General features: G+C 41.3%; 1 protein-coding gene across 2 annotated transcripts in view; it reads left to right on the forward strand.

Moving 5' to 3' along the window:
- trabd2a (TraB domain containing 2A) overlaps window positions 1–21,397 on the forward strand; it is a 75,611-nt gene that overhangs the window by 27,870 nt on the left and 26,344 nt on the right. For both annotated transcript variants that reach the window (XM_061747651.1, XM_061747650.1), the window contains 2 exons: window positions 15,699–15,845; window positions 16,299–16,473. In XM_061747651.1, the coding sequence (XP_061603635.1) occupies window positions 15,699–15,845; window positions 16,299–16,473 (322 nt within the window). The remainder of the gene's footprint in view (window positions 1–15,698; window positions 15,846–16,298; window positions 16,474–21,397) is intronic.

A 21,397-nucleotide genomic window follows, 5' to 3' on the forward strand; every position in this document is an offset into this window, starting at 1 on the left:
ATGGGACCTTTAAATTGTGGAAGGTGTGTGCTGTCTCCCATTTAACATGTGTTTGAATGTGTTTGGTTCTTTCTTGAACACAGATACATCCCCAGTTGTAAGAGTCTGTGCACACTTGTGCAACCACATTATTTCAGTTTTTTTATTTTTACTTCCCCTCTCGAAAAGAACCCAATTGAGTCGTACAAGTTACATTAATAGTGGGAAAAGTTTGTACATTTGTTTTGGTCTCGGTTTTTTTTTGTATCACAAACAGTTTTGTGTAGACTTTTTATATCCACTGTATTTGTATTCATTCTAAATTGCGTTGTTTAATTTGAGCATACAATGCAGTATGTATCAATACACAAGGCAGTAAAGAAATCACTGATTTGTTTAACATTGCCTGCTTCAGTGGCTATCTATAAGGATTTTAGGGAGGAAAAGGATTTAAAAAAAAGAAAGAGGAACCTTGGTGTTGTTTATCCTGAGTGATAGGCAGATAATGTCAGAGGAAGTGGACGACATCTAATATGGGAATGTTTGGTCAACAGAAGAGAGGAAATCAAACACCGTCATCATGTGACATGATACCAGCAGCTCTAAGCAAGCTGTGAGGGCACTGTAGAAATTCAAACATGGAGCACTCACTAACACATACTCACCCATCTGTAATTACCCCAACCGAGATGTAAAACTGCACATAAATGTGCACGTGCACAAACAAGCACGCCTACCCAGACACAAACAATAATAAACACACGCACGCAATTACGAACACAGTGGACAAACAGAGCCTGTGCTGTAATTAAAGATGGAAAGTTTACACTTCCTGTCATCAAAGCTCAATTAAATGATTACTTGAGGACAAAAAAAAACATACAACAAACAATCCTTCTGAGATGTGGGACATAAAAGCTGAGTACACAGTATTAGAACGCTCCTTTTTTTTTTAAAAGCCACAATCTAATAATTATCTTTCACTGTCCGACAAGTTTGTCACACCAGATGCTGGCCCTAACGTCACCAAACATCTAAATATCTGTTGTGTTGCTGAGTTAAAGTACACACAGCTTCAGCAATACAGGATGTTATTTTGCTTTATTCTGTGAAAAAGGCAAATAAATGCTGCATGGAAAATGGGATGTCTTTATGAAAGAGCCTAAAAGATTACACGGTAACAAAAGAAAGTGGTGAACCGTCACGTAGTATCTTATCCGTTTACGGTCAACTTTAAATTCCTGAATAAGAAGTGCACAAACCAAATTAGCCGCAAACCAAAGCTGTTTTGGTTTTTGGATAAATAGCTTCCCCAAATGGTCAACATGTCAAGAAAATATTCGTTGTGGATTGTTTTTTGACAGGCTTTAGTTTTCAAATGAGCATTAACCTGACATGCGGTTTAAATATATAAATTTCCTCATGTCTGCTTGGACCGCTCCATACTGGCCATGTTTGTTGCTGGTCTGGTTTAAATCCAGCTTCTTCAGCACTTAGCAGTAATGAGCCAAACCTCGCTGGACTTCAGCCGAGGGACCCCAAGCCAAAGTTGTCCGCAAGCCACCAACACAGTGGTTTAACAGTTTCTGCTGCCTTGCTCAAACTCACCTGTTTGTATTTATTTAATGTTTTTTTTTTTGTTTGTTTTTTGTTTTTTTGATGGCCGCAGCAATCTTTCTGTAATTTACATATATGAGAAAATAGAAAATATTGTCTCCTTAGGTCTATTTGGGGTAAGATTGTTGATTTAATTTGCAATGTTGTTTTATGATTTGATACTTTATTGGTTCAAGTTAATCATGAATAATAATTTATAAAATCAGCATTGGTACAATCATTTTAGTAGCTACAGCTGACAATCTCAGACAGGTATAATTTTTTAAATTGTTTAATATTATGGTTGCCATTTGCAGTGGTGCAGCATCACACTGAGAGGTGGTTGCAGTTTTTGTTTTCTTTTTCATGCTACTCAAGACGGTCAAATATTACAAACAATACAAATTTTCAATATAATTAACTTTTTTGTGATCAGTAAAGCCAGATTTCTTGCTACAGCTCTTGTATTGGCTCCCATTACATTTTGCAGATGTACCTGATGTTACATCTGGTGAGCGTATGTAAATATGTTTAGCCACACTATGGTATTTGAACTAAACTGACCATAAACCTCCTATGTGTTCATTGCACATTTTTGGTGGTTTTTGTGGAATTTCACATGGGCGCACCACACAGGAGGGGTTTGTTGCATCCCCACAGATGTTTGGACCAGACAGAGAAATGTTTGCACAGTGTTACATATCTTCAAGAGTAAAACCAACAGTTGCCTTAAGCATCAACGGAAATATCTTCCATCTCGGCAATGTTTTTTAACCGTAACTGCAAAGTTGCCTTCCTTATCTGTTAGTTGGCTTGCGCAGCAGACAGAATAGCTTACATTAGTCTTGAAGAAAATGTTCTCATTTTTTGTGTCACACTATTCCCATTGGTAATAAATAGCCTTGTTTTATCTTGAGAACAAGCTGTAAAAGGCCCCAAATTTTAGCTTCCGTAGATAAAATCCCTGACTATACTGACAGATATTGGTGGGGTCACAACTGGTCATGTAATAGTGCGCTGCTCTGACTTGTGTGTTATCAGCAAAGTTATGCATGTTGTTGAAAAAACATTTGACCTGTCATACAGTGACTAGCATGTTTTGTGATAGTGTTTGCTCTAGTTTGTCCAGGTCAGTGGGCAGGTTGAAGTTGTGATAAAAGTGTGAAATGACCTTTTTATGATTTTCTTCTAAAGACCCTGTAAAATGAATGAAGAGTTTTTGTTTTTGAACCCATTTTACATTTTTGAAGATAATTGCTGAAAAAGATTGAGAACTATGTACAGTGGAACCTCAATTTAACGGACTAATGGGGGAGGGGTCGTCCGATAAATCCGATTGTCTGTTAAATGGAAACACTTTTTTGTGGCCTAAAAACACCAGTACAGTACAAAATTATTGTCTTGTACTTTTGTCGTGGACTAAAAGCACCCAGTACAGTACGAAATTATTGTAAATAAATGTTAAAAAAAAAAAAAAAAAGCTTTCAAATGCTTGTAATGTTTATCCAAACTTACCTCACTGGTCCATGAAAGGGGTGATTTGGAGTTTCAACTGGACACGATTTTCTGTCTGTTAAATCTGAAGTTTGTTAAATCGGGGTCCGTTAAATAGAAGTTCCACTGTAGTACAAATTGTGGACATTTTGGGCTCTATTTTCGTGACTGGCATAAATCCAGCACTGTGCATGGTGTAACTCTGCGAGGAAGTGGGTTAGACCAGGTTTTGGTATTTCCGTGGACCCCAGGCGGAAGTCTGTGCTGATGCAGGTGTTATCATGGCCGACTTAATTTCTGTCCGATCAAAGCGGCTCCTCTCTTTCCCTTGAAACGCGATCCAATAGTCTCACATTACCTCACAGACGTCTCTATGTGGATGAGGAGCACCGAACGTTAGCAGGTACCCTTATTATATACAGGATGAGCTGGAAATACAGAATGAAAACCCCTGTGACTTAAATCTGTCCACGGACCTCATGTATCTATCCCCACCAATGATCGTTCGTATATGCAGTACTCCAGTCACGGGAGGTTTTAAACGACTATAAGAAAAATGCTACCATTTTTTCAACAGAGCGTGGTTTCACACAGTGAACACGCCCACAGCATTTGAGAGCGGAGACAACAAAATCGTAAAAAAAATAAAGCTGAAGTCTAGTTTTGCATCCAGTACCATTTTTTTAATCATTTAAATTTGGCAGGATTATAAACGACACTCTCCTCTGTGCCGTGTCAAATTTACAAGACTTATTTTCACTTTACAGGGACTTGAACTGCTACTTACATTGACTTTCAAGTGACCCAAATGAGATAATACTGTGCAGGAATAAATCTGCAACATGTGCTGTATGGAAGCATTCTCTACTGTTCTGTCTGTCCAGGTGTATGAAACAAACAGCTCTTGGGGGGTGACGAATAAAGCTACACTTAAATTGAGAAGGGCCGAAATAAAGCCCAATTTGACGGATTATCTGACCATCTGGCCTTGTGGAACACTTTTATAGCGTGTTCTGATACCACTTATATAGCTTTGACACGATTTTGGCAGTCTTGCGGCAACATCGGTGAGTTCAACGAGACATTTTGTTCAAGCAGAAAAATTCAACATTTTTGGGTGTTTCTCCCATTTTGCTAGTGTGAGGTTGTGGTCGGGGGCGGAAAGCTGTGCATCAACAACCACCACTGTGTTTTTTGTCTATGGAGCAAGTTGATGGAACATGCTTGTATGCATGCTGCAATGACGTGTGTGTGTGTGTGTGTGTGTGTGTCTCTGTGTGTCTGTGTGTCTCTGTGTGTCTGTGTGTGTGTGTGTGTGTGTGTGTGTGTGTGGGGTTGATTAGGCTTGGTTTGCCAGTAGGCGCTTCAGTTTCAAGTGTGGGCCAGCGGTTTATGCAGTCTGGCTTTGTGCTGTGATTATTGCTGTCTCTCTATCTGTTCCGCAAAGCCAAAGGTTGCACATTTATTTTGGGGACTGCTGTTTGTGTTGTGCTATTATGAAAAAATGTTGCCTTTGCAATGTTATCCCAATCAACTAGTGGAGTTTAAGCAAAAGCACACAAAATGAATACAGGGATCATAACACTAATTTTTATGAGGCCTAAGAATCTAAAAGGAGCTTATGTACATTTATAGTGTCTTATTGTATAACTGATGACAGCTTTTCACTAGTTTTAGCCAGTACAATCTAAATAACTGTAATTCACTTCTTGTGAAATTTAGGCCAAGTGAACACCTCAAAATAGAGTTCTCTTTCACAAATTTAAACCCAAATGTATCATTATTGACCTTTTAATTTCCCTGCGTTTATTTATGTGTTAACTTGTGAGTAAAGTATTTTGAATATCACGCTCCTCATGTTGGGTTGTATGGTAAAAGTCAAAACATTACTACTCATTTTGGACACCTCAACCAAACCTAGTGTACACTGTTATTACTTATTACCTCTCTGTGGCTTATTACCTCTATGTCCCTGTTCCACGTACCTTTGTTTGCATGTGGCATCACTTCATGATATGGCACTCCTTTACTGCATTTGGTCTTATTTTGAGTCATTCTGTTTATTTCTACTGTGCAAGGTAAAGATTATAATTAATAACTCGTGGAAGCTCATCCACCCTGAGGCTCTGTCACCGAGAAGTTTTATCATCACCTCAGCCCCACAGATCGGAAAGGCCCACCTCTGAGTCCCCAAACTCTGCTTCAAAGTATTCTCCCTTCCTACCCACAACATCCCGAATCAAAGCAAACATGGCAGAGCAGAATCTCCTCACAGCAGTTTGGTAGTTTTTTCTGCTCACTGAGCTCACCCCAAACATCAAGTTTTTGCCGTACTGACCGCCAAAGCTGCAATCCGCTTGGACTCCCGGTACCGATCGGCTGCCTCTGGAGAACAAGCCCAAAAATGATTGGGACGAGGACTCCTTTTTCAGCTTGACCGCAACCCTCACCGCCGATGTCCGGCAAAGGGTTTGGGGTTTACTGCTGAGTTGCTCTTTTGGAGCATAGAAACACAAACAACAATCAAGACTGGGCTCAACACCAGAGGCAGAGATGGAGGGTGGCTATCATCTCAGTCACTGGCATGAGCACCAATGTACAGGCACCAACTTGGGTGGCAGTAAGCATGCCCGCACCTGCTTAGCATCTCTCACTAGGGGCGATTTCAGAGTGAGATGGAGCCCAAGCCGTGTGTCTAGGCGAGTGCTGTTCTACTTCCCTGGAATTATTTTCTGCTATTGGCAGTTGGGCCCAGTGTGTTTATGTGTGTGTGTGTGTGTACTAAAAAGTACTACTACCTTGTATGACACTTAAAATGTTAATGAGAACATTAAGGTTAATTCAAGTTTTATTATGACCACAATTTGATCCAGGATCCATCCATCCATCCATCCATTTTCTGAGTCGCTTCTCCTCACTAGGGTCGCGGCCGTGCTGGAGTCTATCCCAGCTGTCATCGGGCAGGAGGCGGAGTACAACCTGAATTGGTTGCCAGCCAACCGCAGGGCACATAGAAACAAACAACCATCCGCACTCACATTCACACCTACGGGCAATTTAGAGTCTCCAATTAATGCATGTTTTTGGGATGTGGGAGGAAACCGGAGTGCCCGGAGAAAACCCACGCAGGCACGGGGAGAACATGCAAACTCCACACAGGCGGGGCCGGGGATTGAACCCGGGTCCTCAGAACTGTGAGGCTGACGCTCTAACCAGTCGGCCGCCCTGATCCAGGATCAGATTAATTATTTGGATTTGAATTCCAATTTGTCATAAAAGCCAAACAAATTTGGTTTCAACCAGCCTCCTTGAACGGATCGTTGACTTGGAACTTGGAGGTTCCAAAGCACTGTATTTGGGATAAGGCTTTGGGTTAGGATTAGATGTTTATTAAGTTGGAATTTGATTAGTCGTAACGCTGCTATTAAGTGAGATAAAAACAGCATTATTGTGAAACATTGTCTCTCATGATCATTCACAAAAAATAAAAATAAAAATCAATAGTGAGGTGATCTTGGTATAGCAATGATGCGTTTAAGACACGTTTGTTCTCAGTGAGCCACGTGCACACCAGTTATCCTTTGGCCAAAGCAAAGTCTGCTGACAGCTGTTGTGGCTCGCTAGCTCTGGACAGATGCACGCTGTGTCTCGCTGTTCTGATGTGAAATGATAGACATTAAGGAAATAAATCAGTGAGTACTGAGCATCTGTGGTTTATCACCACCTTTCTTCCCCTATAGTGATGACAGGTGCCACCCTTACATGTGTGTGTTTAACCGTTATTTTGATACAGAATCTTCACACCACCGTTAAAATACAGTATAATACAAATATGAATGGAGACCACAGTGCTATATCAGGAGACCGCAGTATGAGCCGAGCCATAACTATTAGTATCCCTGTCATTAACTTGTCCCTCCTCAGTTGTTTAGTCTAAGACGTCAGAAGAGTGTTCACTCTAGCCAAAAAGTGGCTTACTCAACATTTTTGGGGTGTGTGTGACTAACAATCAAATTCATTAAAAAAGACATAAACCATCACATCAGAAATGTATTTGAAACACAGTGGAACCTTAAACGTTGGAGGAGTGAAGGTGGTGTCTTGAACAGCTTGTTCGGGTGTAAGTGAGGAAGGATAGTGTTGTGGGGGTGGTTTGGGGGATTGACATTTCAATCAACACAAACCCCAATACACACATGCACGCACGCTCACACAGACCTCCAAGCCATTTGGGTTGAGACTGATTCCCTGTGACAGCCTAAATATTTTGGCTGCGTCAGGGCACCAAGGTAAATGCACCCCGCGAGAATGTTTTTACAGGGTGAGGGACTTAGAGACAGAGAGAGAGAGAGAGAGAGAGAATGAGGTTTTGGACGAAGGTAAAGAGATGGTCAGTGGGAGAAACAAAAAGGGATGACTGGACTCTTAGCTTCTTATTAAATGTGGTTTGTATATTTGACTGTGGGCCCAGAGGTCAAAATGTTCACATTCATTGAAGACAAGCAAAGAAAAAAAAAACTGGTGAGGGAGCGTATGCTCACATTCATGTTGAAATTCTATGGATGAGTCACGGTACTGGATTAATGGCATTTCCATTTATTTCAATGGGGAAAGGTGATTTAAGATACGAGTGTTTTGATTTACGAGCATAGTCACGGATGGAGTTAAAGTCACATTCCAAGGCACCACTGTACACTGCTTTTCATGTAACAAGATTATAGACAGGCCATTGCTTTTAACCTTGCATATTGTTTTTTTTATTGTTTATTTCCAAACGGATACCCTGAGAAACTAAAATAGTTTTACCCATCCCAATCAACTTCAAATCGGTTTATTTATTTTTTTATTTTTTATGTTTTTTAATGACGACTTACAATAGCAATAGTGTGAAAGCTTGTCTCAGCATTCACACAATGTGCGTTTCAGGTAGCGTCACAGTATCTCTTTGTGAGCTTAGCATGAAAGAAACTACACACCGTGGCCATACATTGACAACGGTTACACAAACTAAATAAATATTAGCTGATGCATTAGGAGCATTTAGTGATTTAAAAAGCCACACCCAAAAATCCAGGAGAAGGATTATTGACATTCGAACTGAAAACACATGCCACCAAATCATTATTATGCTGCTGATGCTGGGCTCACAGACCAAAATGTTGAAAGGCTGATTACGTGAATAATATCATTTGTAATGGAGGTAAGTCAATATGGCCTGCTCCGTTCTTTAATATGGCCAACGAAGCATTTACATTATAATTGTAATATTTGTTGCATTAATTTGGCTTTCCCCCCTAAAACTGGTTAATTAATATGTTGTTATTCATTAATAATAATAATGTTGATTATGTTTTATTTTAACTAATACACTAAAATATATGTAAAATAAAAAAAATTAAACCATCTCTTAGAGAATGCATTATTTTATTATTAAAATTAAACAATTTTAAATATCTTACACTTTACTGGGCCCATCCCTCCCAGAAATGTAAAATGTGTCGCTTTAGCACAAACGTTTTGCCCATCCCTGATCTATAGCAACAGTTCTGCATAATCTACTGTCACTGATACAAGTCTATTGTACCCCTCCAGGGACTACATTAGATTCAGAGACACAAGTCATGGGACAGTATTTGAATCACATTCAAATTGAGTTTGTTTGTAACATTACTATTTCTTATATTTTGATGAATTATGACATGTTTTCCCTCATAGATTCAACATCATTGAAAAGACATGACCCTATTAATGAAATTGGTTGCTTTGTTGAACAACTTTTATTATACATTGTGGCCACCCTACAACCATGCAATGATTACTGTATTTTGTCTTTCAGTCTTGCAGCAGTACTTTCTCCATTCAATTATTTGCAGTTTTTTTTTTTCCTGGTGGAAAGTTAATAAAGCTAGAAAAGGTCCACCTTTGGCTCAGCGGGGGCAGCCATAATCCACAATGATGAAGCATTTAAAAAGACACACACCACAACATATATGTGGGTGTACTACATGTACACGTGGAGCAAAGAGCTAACCTCACGCAAGTGTGCACACACTTGCGCACACAAATACACACACTCGCGCACATGCGCTCACGGCGAGGAGGTCATTAGTGACCCGAGGAATGCAGGGGTCACATCTTTAAGAGAGCTGGCTGATAGAGGGGATGTTTAGGATCAAAGCGTAGAGGAAGGGAGCGAGGGAGAGATGGATGGAAAGAGGCGAATGAGGAGAGGGAGGAGAGGGAACATGCTCCATCAAAGCGGGGATGAGGAGGGGAGGAATGAAATGACTGTGTGAACGTGTTAGTGAGAGTAGAGGGGGAGGCGAGGAAGGCAGGACGATTAGAAAGGATGGAGGCTAAAGTGTGGAAACAGTATAGCTAACTTAAACAGACAAGTGTGTGTGTTTATATGGGGGTGAGTGTTTAAAAGCCGGGGTTTCGCTGAGAAAGCCAAAGCTCGCTTGCGCCGTGGCGATAGATTTATGTATGTGAATGCACAGTGTCAGTTAAAAAGCTGCTGAATGAAACTTGGAGCATGATAGCCATTAGCTTCTCTTGACACAGTCATCCGTCTACAAACCATAATAAATGAGGAGCTATAGCTCATGGTAGACCACATCTCCACCCACGACATCATCAGTGTGGAAACTGCAGACATGAGTATGATTGATAAACTTTTTAGGAACTAAAAATAAAGCACGGGCTGTTTGGGATATGGCTACGTGACGGTGAGCTAATAACAGAAATTTTTTTTTTGCATACGGACAGGATTGTCAAAATGATTCAAAAGAGAGGAATACTCTTCATGAGTAACTTCCAACAATTTATAAAACTAAATAGCCTACTCCGTCTTTAAAGAATCATATATCAGCGAGCAGTGCTTTTGCTCCTTGGGCCAATCACTATCACAAAAATGCAATCTAAAAACACACAACTGTGCCACATAAATCATCTGGAGCAGTTGAGAATCAATATTTTGCCAAAAACACAAGAAAACAAAATATAGCACATCATAATCACTTGCGATGCTGTTGATTAAATGTACAGTATTAATGTGTGCAGATCACTACAGACATGGTTTACTAGTTTTGCAACTTAGCTTGATCGAAAACGCCAAAATCATTGCGAGCCACCCAGCTGCCTTTGGAGGACGAATTTGAAATCTGATTAATTAAAGAAACAGTCCTAATGCTATTATAGTTAAAGTTAAGATCTGACAGCACTATTGATTCTGATGGCTTTTCCACAACACATAGAAGCTCAAAGTGGATTTTTTTTTTAATGACAAAGGCTGAATACTGAGTAAACCAAGGACCCCATGAAAAGTACAAGGGGTTCTTGGTTTACTCCGTCGTTTAAAAGAACCCCACTATGATATTCTATATGTTGCATTGTCAGGTTCACAATTTCTGTCCTCGTTCATCTCAAAGGTGGTTGATTGGGCTGAGGATAGGTCTTATCAAGTTCTGCCACAACGTTCATTCAACAATGCTGGAAAGGGGCCTTCTTCAAACAGTTGCTACAAAGACATCAAAGAATTGTCCAAAAAGTCGAGGAAGGATTAGGAATCCCCCAAAATGCAGTGATAGCTAAGGCTAGCCCTTATAGATTGGTTGAGTGATTTCTTAATGAAGAGTCACAATATTTGTGGTATATATGAATTTAATGACTACATTTCCTTTTGTAGATGTGTTCGAATTCTAATGGATTAATCCTGATGTAGGATTACCAAATATCAAAAATAATTCTCTAAACGACTGCTTTGCAACCCCCTGGCCCATTACTTAGTTTCTGATATCATAGTTGAGGGCTGAGTGACCCAACCAACCATTTACTGATAACATCACGCAGTGGTACCTCTGGATCCAAAATACAGTCTTTATCGAGATGTTCTCCTTATCTGATATTCCTGAGAGCTTGTTTTTTCTGTAACCTAATTTAAGTAATTTCTTGCTCTTGTGATTTCTTGTAAAAATTATGGCTTGTTGCATACTTTCCTTACCCTTGGGTTGTGTTACTGTGATTCTGATAAGATAAGAATCAGAAGGAAATCAAGAGGTGTCAAACGGTCTTCATTTGTCATTGGGAAATGGCCAAAGCTCACTGTGTTTTTGTTTGTATGAACATTGTGTCTATTCACCCATTCACACGTTCCACTGTACCTTATCGAGAAAATCCAGGGGCCACATTTCCCTATCATTTGTGTTGGATTGGAATGTTAATAAAGTTATTGTGAGGCGAACACACAAAAACAACACTCATGCACGTGCTGATCTTATTCAAATGCAATTGAAAAATATCTTATAACTAACTAAAACAAACACTTCCATTTGCGTGAGGCTTTACCATAAAAACATTTTTCTTTAATTCTGTTTACCTCAGATTTATTATTACCACCAGTCCGACATATTTTCAAATGATGTGAACTGATCTTCATGTATTATTGATATAATTGTATGTCAGCCAGTCACTGATGTAGTGGTACACTCGCCTGACTTTGGTGCAGGCAGCGTGGGTTCTGTTCCCACTCAGTGACGGTGTGAATGTGAGTGCGAATGGTTGTCCGTGTCTATATGTGCCCTGCGACTGACTGGCGACCAGTTCAGGGTGTAGTCCGCCTTTCGCCCGAAGTCAGCTGGGATAGGCTCCAGCGTCCCGCGACCCTAACCAGGATAAGCGGTGATGAAAATGGAAAATGAAAATGTATGTCAGCCAGTGTTCCCCTTCTTCAATCTTCAAATGTCAAGCGCAAGGCAGAGTGATATCTAAAAACTAATAATAGCTATGACTCTTGATAGTGTAGTTGTTTTTGCCATTCCTCGACTGCTTAATACTTTCAACTGGATTTATTAACCGTTAATCAAGGGAGATGACAGGGATCCTATCCTCCTCAAGAAACAAATTATTATTGTGTTCTCGCTGAGCGTGTACATCTCCAAAGAGAGTCCATCCATCAGTTTTCAGCCTATCTTTGGACCATGGACCGAAGCCCTTTCAGCGACAGGGCGCAACAAATCTTCTGCAGTATTTTTCCTCTTTGACCATGTTTTTTGTCATGCTTTTTCAAAGAAATGGAGGGCATACCTTTCTAAAACATAACGACGAGAGAAATCCACTGCATTATCTAGGGCCTAACGGAGGTACTCCAGTTGGCATTGTTGAAGGATGGTATCTCTCCGCCAGTCCTTCGCGTGTTCGTTGAATTTCGGATGATGAGAATGTTGGAGTCCGAATCAGAGACTGGAAATGAACGTCTTTAAGATCTTTATTGCAGAATATTCCGGGTACAAATGTTCTACAGGCAAAGGCTGCAGCTGCACAAAATGTGCTCAAATGTGCGCTTTCGCAGCGTTCAGTGCGAGATTATATACAGTGTTCAGGGCGGTGTTTAAAGCTTGAGCAGGGTGGATCCAAGGTCACAGCATTATCTTTTCTTGGGACATAACATCCTGTTTTGCGGCTGACATGTAGTTTTCAAAGTTACGTGATTATCAGAACATTTTAATACTGAGGTTAGGTTACACAACATAACAGTGCACAAAAAAGTCTATGTATGATCATGACATCAGTATATCACGTGCGAGGGCCTTCAGCATGTAAGTAGGAATGCAAAACCAGTCCAAAACCAGTTGTAACAAACACACTGGCACAGCATTGCTACTCGCTATTGGCGGCACCCTGCGATTGGCTAGCCGTCCACTCTAAGGGGTCCCCACCTCTTCCTATTGGAAAACATTTGTCATCTATGGTGCAACACTAGGTGGCACGGTGGAGCACACTGCCTCTGACCTTTTGGTGTGGAATTTGCATATTTGTCTATAGGTAGGCCTGATTGACTGGCGATCAGTCCAGGGTGTATCCCAAGTCTGATGGGATAGGTTCTAGCTCACACATGACCCTGAACAGAATAACCGGAGAAAATGGTGCAAAAGATTCTTCAGTGCTTTATTTCATCTAATAGCCAACATTTGCGGAGGCCTAATCAAAGGTTGAGAAAGGCTGTAGATCTTGAGATTAAAGATTAAAGAACATAAAATGGTAAGAATGAATAAAGTTAATGATGTCAGAAAAGAGCTTTGAACTCTATACTCAAAGCTAACAGAAGGTCCTACGTCCAAATTAATGAACCGAATGTTATCATAATTTGCCAACTACCCTGAAGCTAACCTCTCCTCAAGAACATGTAAATCATAACACTCCAGAGATAGAGTGGCAAGAGTCCTTTTTTTGTATTTTTCTTAACCGCTGAACACTCCAAATCTCCACGTGGGAATCCGAGTGTGATAATGTTTGCTGGGCATGCACACTCGCACCCCACTCAATCGCAACAAGAGGGACCATTTCCATGACAATGGACAATTATTGACTTTCATTGGCTCCGTTTGCTTTGATATCAGCAAGGGGTGTGTCTGTGTGTGTGCATGCTGGAGGGGCCCGGCGGGCTGGGGGCAGCCGTGGATGAGAAGAAGGAATGGGGGGACCTGATGAATGGAGCGGGAGTGGGAAAGTGCACCCACTGACCCAGAGTGCTCCAAAACAAGTAAAAGAATTAGTGGCAGAAACAAAGACATCATTCGTTAGGGTTTTCTTTCTGATTCTGTATCCGTCTTCACTTTCATGTTTGTTTGCGTCCTGTGCATCTGACTTTCTCAAAACCTCCCCGTTTTTAGCTGCCACCCTTTTTATCTGGCCAAGACTGAGCCCCCCTCTTACCACCTCTTGCCGCCCTCTTTCTCCCTTCACAGCCATAATTTAAGGGGCTGAAAGGCACGGCAAGTGGAGAAAGAGGAGAGAGCTGAGAAAAAGAGTGGAGACGCTGCAGATGAGGGCCTTCCTTCACGGCCGTGGCACAGATGTGAGGGTGTTTTTGTGAAATGAAATCGGGGAGGGGTGGCGATAGGCTAATTTGCGTGGCATAAAGACGGGGGCCCTTTTCATATGCAGAGCGCCACTTTGATGCGCGGCTGATGAAAGCTGGAGGGAGCGCAAAGGAGAGGAGAGGACAGGGTGACGGAGGGGTTCTTTGTCCCCTGACAAGAAGGCATCTGGTCCATGCTACCCTCTTCTAGGCCGCTATACCGAGGCTCCCACAATTGGGCGACCGAGAGGGAAAAGTGTCATCGGAGGACCTTAGAGGCCAAAACATGAAAAAAACAGACGCTTGGGTCGGCCTGCTTGGAGTAAGGCTATGCACAGTGAATTACATAAGCATTCATTCATATTGTGGGCACATCGACTTAATTCCACAGCTGTCAACACACATCTTCACTTTGAAGAGCCATTCCCACCAACTTCACTTTCCTGTTCTTTGTTGAGTGTGTGTGGCGGTGATGAGATCAGAGACCATGCGCAGAGGTGAGTGGTGGTTTCGGTCTTTCTAAGACAGGGGGCCGGAGCCCACACCCACGGACCTTCAGTGTGTGCCTGGTTTTGTGTGCGTGTATGCGTGTGCATTTCCCCGTAGCACTGATCATAGGCGGCAGGCTCCCCAGGGTCCTCTCACCAAACACTGGCCGATTTCATGCTCACACAAAAGCAGAATCTCGGCAGCAATAGAGCTTAGAGGCACTCGCAGGACAAACTGCCTCTCTCGTCTTAAGGAGTTCTTAAGTAAATCTTCAGGGTTTATGGGAATCACCTGTTTTACTCTCACTTAAAATGCCGAAGATATTATCAAGGGCATAAAGTGGGTTTTCATTCCTGGCTCTTGGTGCATAATTCTCCAGATTTGGTTGAACTCTATCGATCACTAGCAGGTCATAATGTTTGTTATCTTTGCTATGGTTCCCATAGAATGTCGAATAATGTTTTGGGGATTTGGATTGCCATGACATGTCTGGCAGTGACTCCCATGATCATTATCAGAATCTAATGAAAATACAGTACAATGGAATCACTGACATTTGTGATTTGTTTGGATTTTGAAATAACTTTTAACGGTAAAGTGGGTGCACTTCACGTAAGGTGTATATTCTTTTTGCTTCTCGTTCTTCTCTTAATACCGCTTGAAGAGGCTAGTCCTTTTATTGGATTAAAAGTGTCATAAAAACGCCACAGAAAGCCAAAGAGAAAGCAAAGCTCACAGATTTAATCCTCTGATGCTCAGTCACTGATGTGAGGTCTCGCACAACATCAGGCATGAGGTCGGTTTGAACTGCAAAACTTTGTGTGACTTTTGATGCATGTTCTGCTGGGACTCTTGGTCAAATTCCAAATAATACAACCTCACTGGTTTTCAACACAAACGTTGTACTGTATTGAAGTTTACTCCGCTTTTTATAGTTTTTACAGAATAGGCCATGATTTACCACCATACGAAATTATAACTGTTATTATATCAATACATTAAAGATTATGTAGCCTGCTGTACAATGGCCCCACAAAATTGGGAGTTTTGCAGTCACATTAATTAACAATGGCAAAGGTCTCGTTAATGTTTATTAGTGTGCTGTGTTTGTGTAAGAACAGTAAGCGTATACTTGCAGATTTCTTTTCCTGGTCATGAGTGGGATCTCAGATATTCTAAAAGTTTGGCATGCGTGTACTTTCTTTTATTTGAAGTATACTGTACTTGCTAAACTCAGTTTTTCCACTAGCTAAAAATATAGTTTTTCTTCCTCTCATTTTAGGTGATCTTTGCTCTCAACCAGACTTTACTACAGCAGGAGTCTTTAAGAGCTGGTAGCCTTCAGGTCCCGTACACAACGGAAGACCTCATCAGGCACTACAATTGCGGAGACCTCAACTCCATCATCTTCAACCATGACACCTCACAGGTGAATCTTATTTCCTTGACAAAGTAAGTTGCTTGCATGTTAGCTATGAGGTCATCAACCTTTGTTGTGAAGTGGAGGGGCATGGACCAAGAAAGAAGTTTGGTGCAGATCAAGGTTCTCTGTTCAGATCTTATCAGCTGCTTTCCCTCTAGTTAATGGGCTAAGAGTCATTTTGACCCTTTTCCCCCATGGAGTGTTGCAATGACACGGCCCTTGACCTTTTGTAGTAACCCTTAACCCCTGTGCCCGACCTTTCCATCCCACCAAACCTCCTCCCTGACCACCCCCCCCCCCCCCCATCTCCTTCTGAAGTCACAATTCAGCCACTCTTTCTGAGCATAATTTTTTGGAGAACTTTATCCTCTGTTAATTTCAGAAGTGAGTGCAACGCTATCAATTCTGCTACATTTGCATCTTAAGAAATGTCTTTAACCAATACCTCGTCAATCGCAGGTTCCAAACTTCAATAATGTAACACTGCCGCCCAGCGAGCAGGTGACTGCCCAGGAAATAGACCGTTACTTCAGACAGGAACTCATCTACAAGAGGAATGAGCGAATGGGGAAAAGGGTGAAAGCCCTGCTAGAAGAGCATACAGACAAGAGCTTCTTCTTTGCCTTTGGAGCAGGTTGGTGTGATTTGTACTGTTATGCCCATATTTTACTGGTAACTTAACGCCGGACTATGTTGTGAAATATCTACAGGTACACCCTCAACAATAATAAACAATAAACAGATCGATAGTTTATGCAGTCTTTTAGTGCATCTCAGTCTGTGGGGCCTATCATTATTGTGTGACGTCAGATTATTCCGTCTCACTGAGGGAAGGGTGCGTCATTTACACTGGTTTGACAAGAATGAACAGACTCTCGTGACATCCCAATGCAGGTCAGAAATTTTCAACAGCTTTTTGCAATGGAGGACTAGAATCAAAGTTGCTTTTCTATTGGCTGTTTAAAAAAAACAAGATGCCTTCTTCCTGGAATGCAGGATTTGGTGGTTGCGGTCTTTTTTTTTTACCACCCTTCATAACAATAGTTGATAAGTCAAATATTTTTTTATTTAGTTAATCATCAACTGTTAACAGATGGGGGGGAAAAATCCACCAAAATACTCAATAGCCACAGCATTATTGTACACTTTTATGGATTCAATTCAAGTTTTGCACACCCCTCTCTGATTAAACCACTGACCAACAGAGGACGTTCCATATAGATTTAGGGCCCAAATAAATCCCAACTTTTTTTTTTTATCTTTCTAGAGAGCAGAAGCTCCAATAAACCATCCTTTTTAACAGCTTGGGGCCCAAACAGAACTGTGTGTTTTCTCGTTGGCTGTTTGAAGTCTTTTGCAAGGTTTCAGAAATGTCACTTTAATACTCTGAATTCCTGTGTAACTACGCAACAAGCTGTTAAGTCTGATAAGAGACAAGATGTGAGGCAGGGTGGATAAAGACAGAAGATAAAAGCCAAAGTTTGTGTTTGTGTGTCCGTGTTTCTTGATTGGCTGATGTGTATCTAGGATAGACAGCCTTTGTCCTGTCAGGAGTCTTGCTGCTTTGGTTGCAAAAGCAGTGAGCCTTCTAGTAAAGTGGACAAGGCAGGGTTGTAATCATTTACTAAGGCAGGTTTTCAGGCTTCAGCATTACGCTGAATGTAGTTGTTGTAATTAGTGGGAGCCCTGCGCATGTTTCTCCTCAACGAGCCGATCTTGTGTTCCTAAAAGAAATTAAGAAATTCTCTGTTTTACTGTTTCCATTTCATTTCCAATTTTTTTTAGGATAGACTTGCAAATTTTGCAAGTGACCGTGCGCCTGGTCTCATTTTTGGTAAAATATTTCCACATGCTTGTAGCACATGGCTGTTGCTACACTGACGTCAGTGTCGTAATGTGAATTCTAAGCGACAAGTATCGTGATTTTGGTGCGTGTTGTAGCATTCAACTTTTTTTTTTACTAAAGTTCCCCTTAGCACAATTGTCCATGCATTTATTGGGCATAACATTTAGGCGATGAAGACGGCGCTTCACTTCCCATCTTTAAAGAGTAGCAACGATCGGAATAGCCGAAGCTAATGAGGCTAACAGCTATTCTCATTGACACCACCTTTTTTTTTTTTTACTATCGGACCAGCACAGATGTATAAAGACAGTGTCGCTTTGTTACCGGGATATTTCGCTTCTCCATAGCGCATCATGGTCTGGTGGATTATCTTTTGCCAGCGACAGTAGCAGGGTGGCAAGTCAAAAGTCCTCTGTAAATTGTCTTAATGGAATATGAGATGTCAAAAACATGTGATTAGTCCACTTCAAGCTCCAAACATCTATGCCATATACTGTATTTTCTAGACCATAAGGCGCACTTAAAAGTCTTAAATTTTCTCCAAAATGGACGGGGGGACTTATAATGCGGCACGCCTTAGGTGTGCACCGAGTTCCAAAATCTGTAAATGTTGTTGTGTGATGAGCGCTCCGCTTGACTGACTGGGAGCATTTCCTGCCGACACGCTGCTTATATAGAGTAAAGGTGGACATGACTGACGACCACATGCAAACGTTAAAGGGGGAAGGGTGCACGTGAAAGAGGACGCTAAAGTCACGCCCCCAGTAGGTATATAGTGCCGGTATGTGCATTGTGCAAAACAACATCGGTTTGGCTAAGGACCCTCGAAAATGACACCTACGGAGAGACACACTTACGAAGCACAGTTTAAACTGCAAGCTATTAGTTACGCGGAGGAACAAGAGAATTCGAAATCAACGAATCCGTGGTTCGCAAGTGGAGGAAGCAGGAAAACGCCGGCATCATTGCTGAACAGCCCCCCGGCAACGAAACTGACTCCAACAATGACGAGAGTGAACCCGGAATGTTTGGAGAACTTGCCCAGCTGTTCATTTCGGATACAGAAGATGAGGACTTTGATGGATTTGTGGATGAGGATTGATCAAACAATTACGCGAGTACATTGTTAAATACTTCAATAAAGTACAACCAAACTCAGTTTTGCTCCCGTTGCCTTTTTAAAAACATATGTGAGCATGCATGCTCGCGTATGTTTTAGCGTGCATGCATGCTACCGTATGTTTTAAGCTAGTATGTATGTGTTAAATACAGAAATAGACCCCGTAACTGAGACTGCGCCTTTTAATACGGTGCGCCTTATGGTCGTGAAAATACGGTATGTCGAACTCGGGCCCGGGGGCCAAATTTGGCCCACAATGTAATTATATTTGGCCCGCAAGACCATATTAAATGTGTATTAGAGCTGGCCCGCCAGTATATAGCACATGCGCCACTAATATTACAAATCGCAGAATGCTTTGCTAGTGTGTTGGCCCATCAGTCTAGACCGCCGAGCGCCCCTTCCCTTTCCGTTGCAGTCGTTAGCAACTATGCTACCAGTCTCCTCGAGCAAATTTACACTTCCCCTTCCCAAAAATGGCCAAACGAAAGATTGAAAACAGTTAACTTCCAGGTGGGAGGCAAATTATCTGTTCACTGAAGTAAAAGACAGAACAGTTTGTCGTGTGCGGAGCAACGTGGCTGTAACAAAGAATATAACATAATTGAATTAATGTTTTCTTTAATGCCCTTTATCGACTCCTAGGCAGGGACTGTTAATAGTTGGAGGTTTGGATTTTTATTGAAGGACATTCTTATTTTTGTTGTTGTTGGCCTTTGAAAAAAGACTTGCATCAAAAATAAAGGTAGTTGGAGATAGAGAAATAGAAGATAGCGAGACAGAAGAATTCATGATATCTATTTAAATACAAAACAACAAACAAATACCACTGATGTCTTTTATCACAAATTTGGTTTAGCGTGTTTATAATGTTAAAGTTTGTTTTTCCAGATTCAGTGTTTGAGCAAAATTTTAGTTTGTTGTCAATGATAAACTTTAACGCTTCATTTCTGCAGAAAAGGGAAACATGCACATCGCAGTGATTTTTCATTAAATATTGAGTTTGGCCCGTGACATTGTCCCAATTTTTCATTTTGGCCCACCGTGAATTTGAGTTTGACACCCCTGATCGATGCAGAGAAGTAAAGTCGGCGACTCTGTTCAACCCCTACTTGATTAAGTAATGATAAAAAACACAGAAGACGTATCAGATACAATAAACCTGGTTCAAAATGGCCTTTGACAAGAATTTGAATGCCTGCTTGATGATCAATAACATAGCTTCCAGCATTTTGACATTTGGTGACCCAATAAAAAATAACCAAAGACCAGTTTTGGACTCTGCAAAGTTTTAGAAATCCAAATGTGAACTCAGTGTGCAAAAGATTGTGTCTCCTCATACTGTAATTGTTGGATAGGATTAAGAATATAAAAACTGTTTAAAAAACAACTATGAAAATGGAGATATTCCATTATCTCTTAACGCAACATATTTTGGCCTTTTGCCACATTCTTGTATCATTTAAAGATAAAATAACCATTTCATGAATAAAAAAGTGTTGAGGGTATAAATCATTTTGGTCTTAACTATATTTTCTTAAATAGTGGTCTCGGGTGTTAATTTACTCAACTGCAGAGAGTATTATTCATTTATCGGAAAGAGATGTGTATAGGAGTGGTGTATATTAGAGGATATATGGTACATAATAAATCATTGTGGCCTCTCACGGAAATAAGCATTATGAAAGGCTGCATTCACAAAGTCTAAAAAGACATGGGAAAAAAACATCAGATGTGTAAAAGTCATGTTTATTCAACATTAAATTAAATTGTGCTTGAACATTTTACACTTAAAAGCCAATTAGAAAGTACCCAAACACTGGAAGCCAGTGGAAAGAACGTTTCAACATGTTGTTTTGTTCTAACGATGGTGTGCGTTTGGTGGGGAGGATCAGATTTTAGTGTCATCCATTTTGCTGTCACTTTTTCCCCTCCTGATGACATCGTCCACAGCCAGAGTTTCTCACTAGGTCATTTCATAGTCGAAAAAAGCAGCTTTAAACAGAGTCGGAGAGTAAGAGAGAGGCCTTCACAGGCTCCTGGCAGGAAACAGCTGAGCAAAAGCAGACACACACACACACGCACGCACGCACACACACACACATGCCCCTCCAAGAGCACATTTCATGACAAGTCCCCAAGGATGCACCTTTACAAGGGTTTGGCCTCAAAATGTGTGTGCATGAGTGCCTGCGTGTGTGTGTGTGAGTGTGTGTGTGTCTTTCAAGCTGCTGAGTGAAAGTGATACGACCAATCAGCCCAGAAGCACTAGTTTTAGACAAATGGAGGGCAGCTCAGGTCAGTGTGGACAAGGAACTGGATGAGGGACATTTGGGTGCAATCGCTCTTTCGCACGCTCTCACACACATGCACGCACACACACACACACGCATGCATGCATATACCACAGCCCCCAAAGCCACACTGACGACAAACTAGGGTAAAATGTGTCCTTAATTATCTCTGGAGGGGTCAAAGGACACACACACACACACGCACGGACACACGCCCCCCCCCACCCCCCACCCCCCCCCCAATGGAGCTCATTATGCCGGTTTACTCAACTTCCCTATTACAATCAGTTTGATAGAC

The sequence above is a fragment of the Phyllopteryx taeniolatus genome, chromosome 15 (genome assembly GCF_024500385.1).
Source record: "Phyllopteryx taeniolatus isolate TA_2022b chromosome 15, UOR_Ptae_1.2, whole genome shotgun sequence".
Taxonomy (NCBI): Eukaryota; Metazoa; Chordata; class Actinopteri; order Syngnathiformes; family Syngnathidae; genus Phyllopteryx; species Phyllopteryx taeniolatus.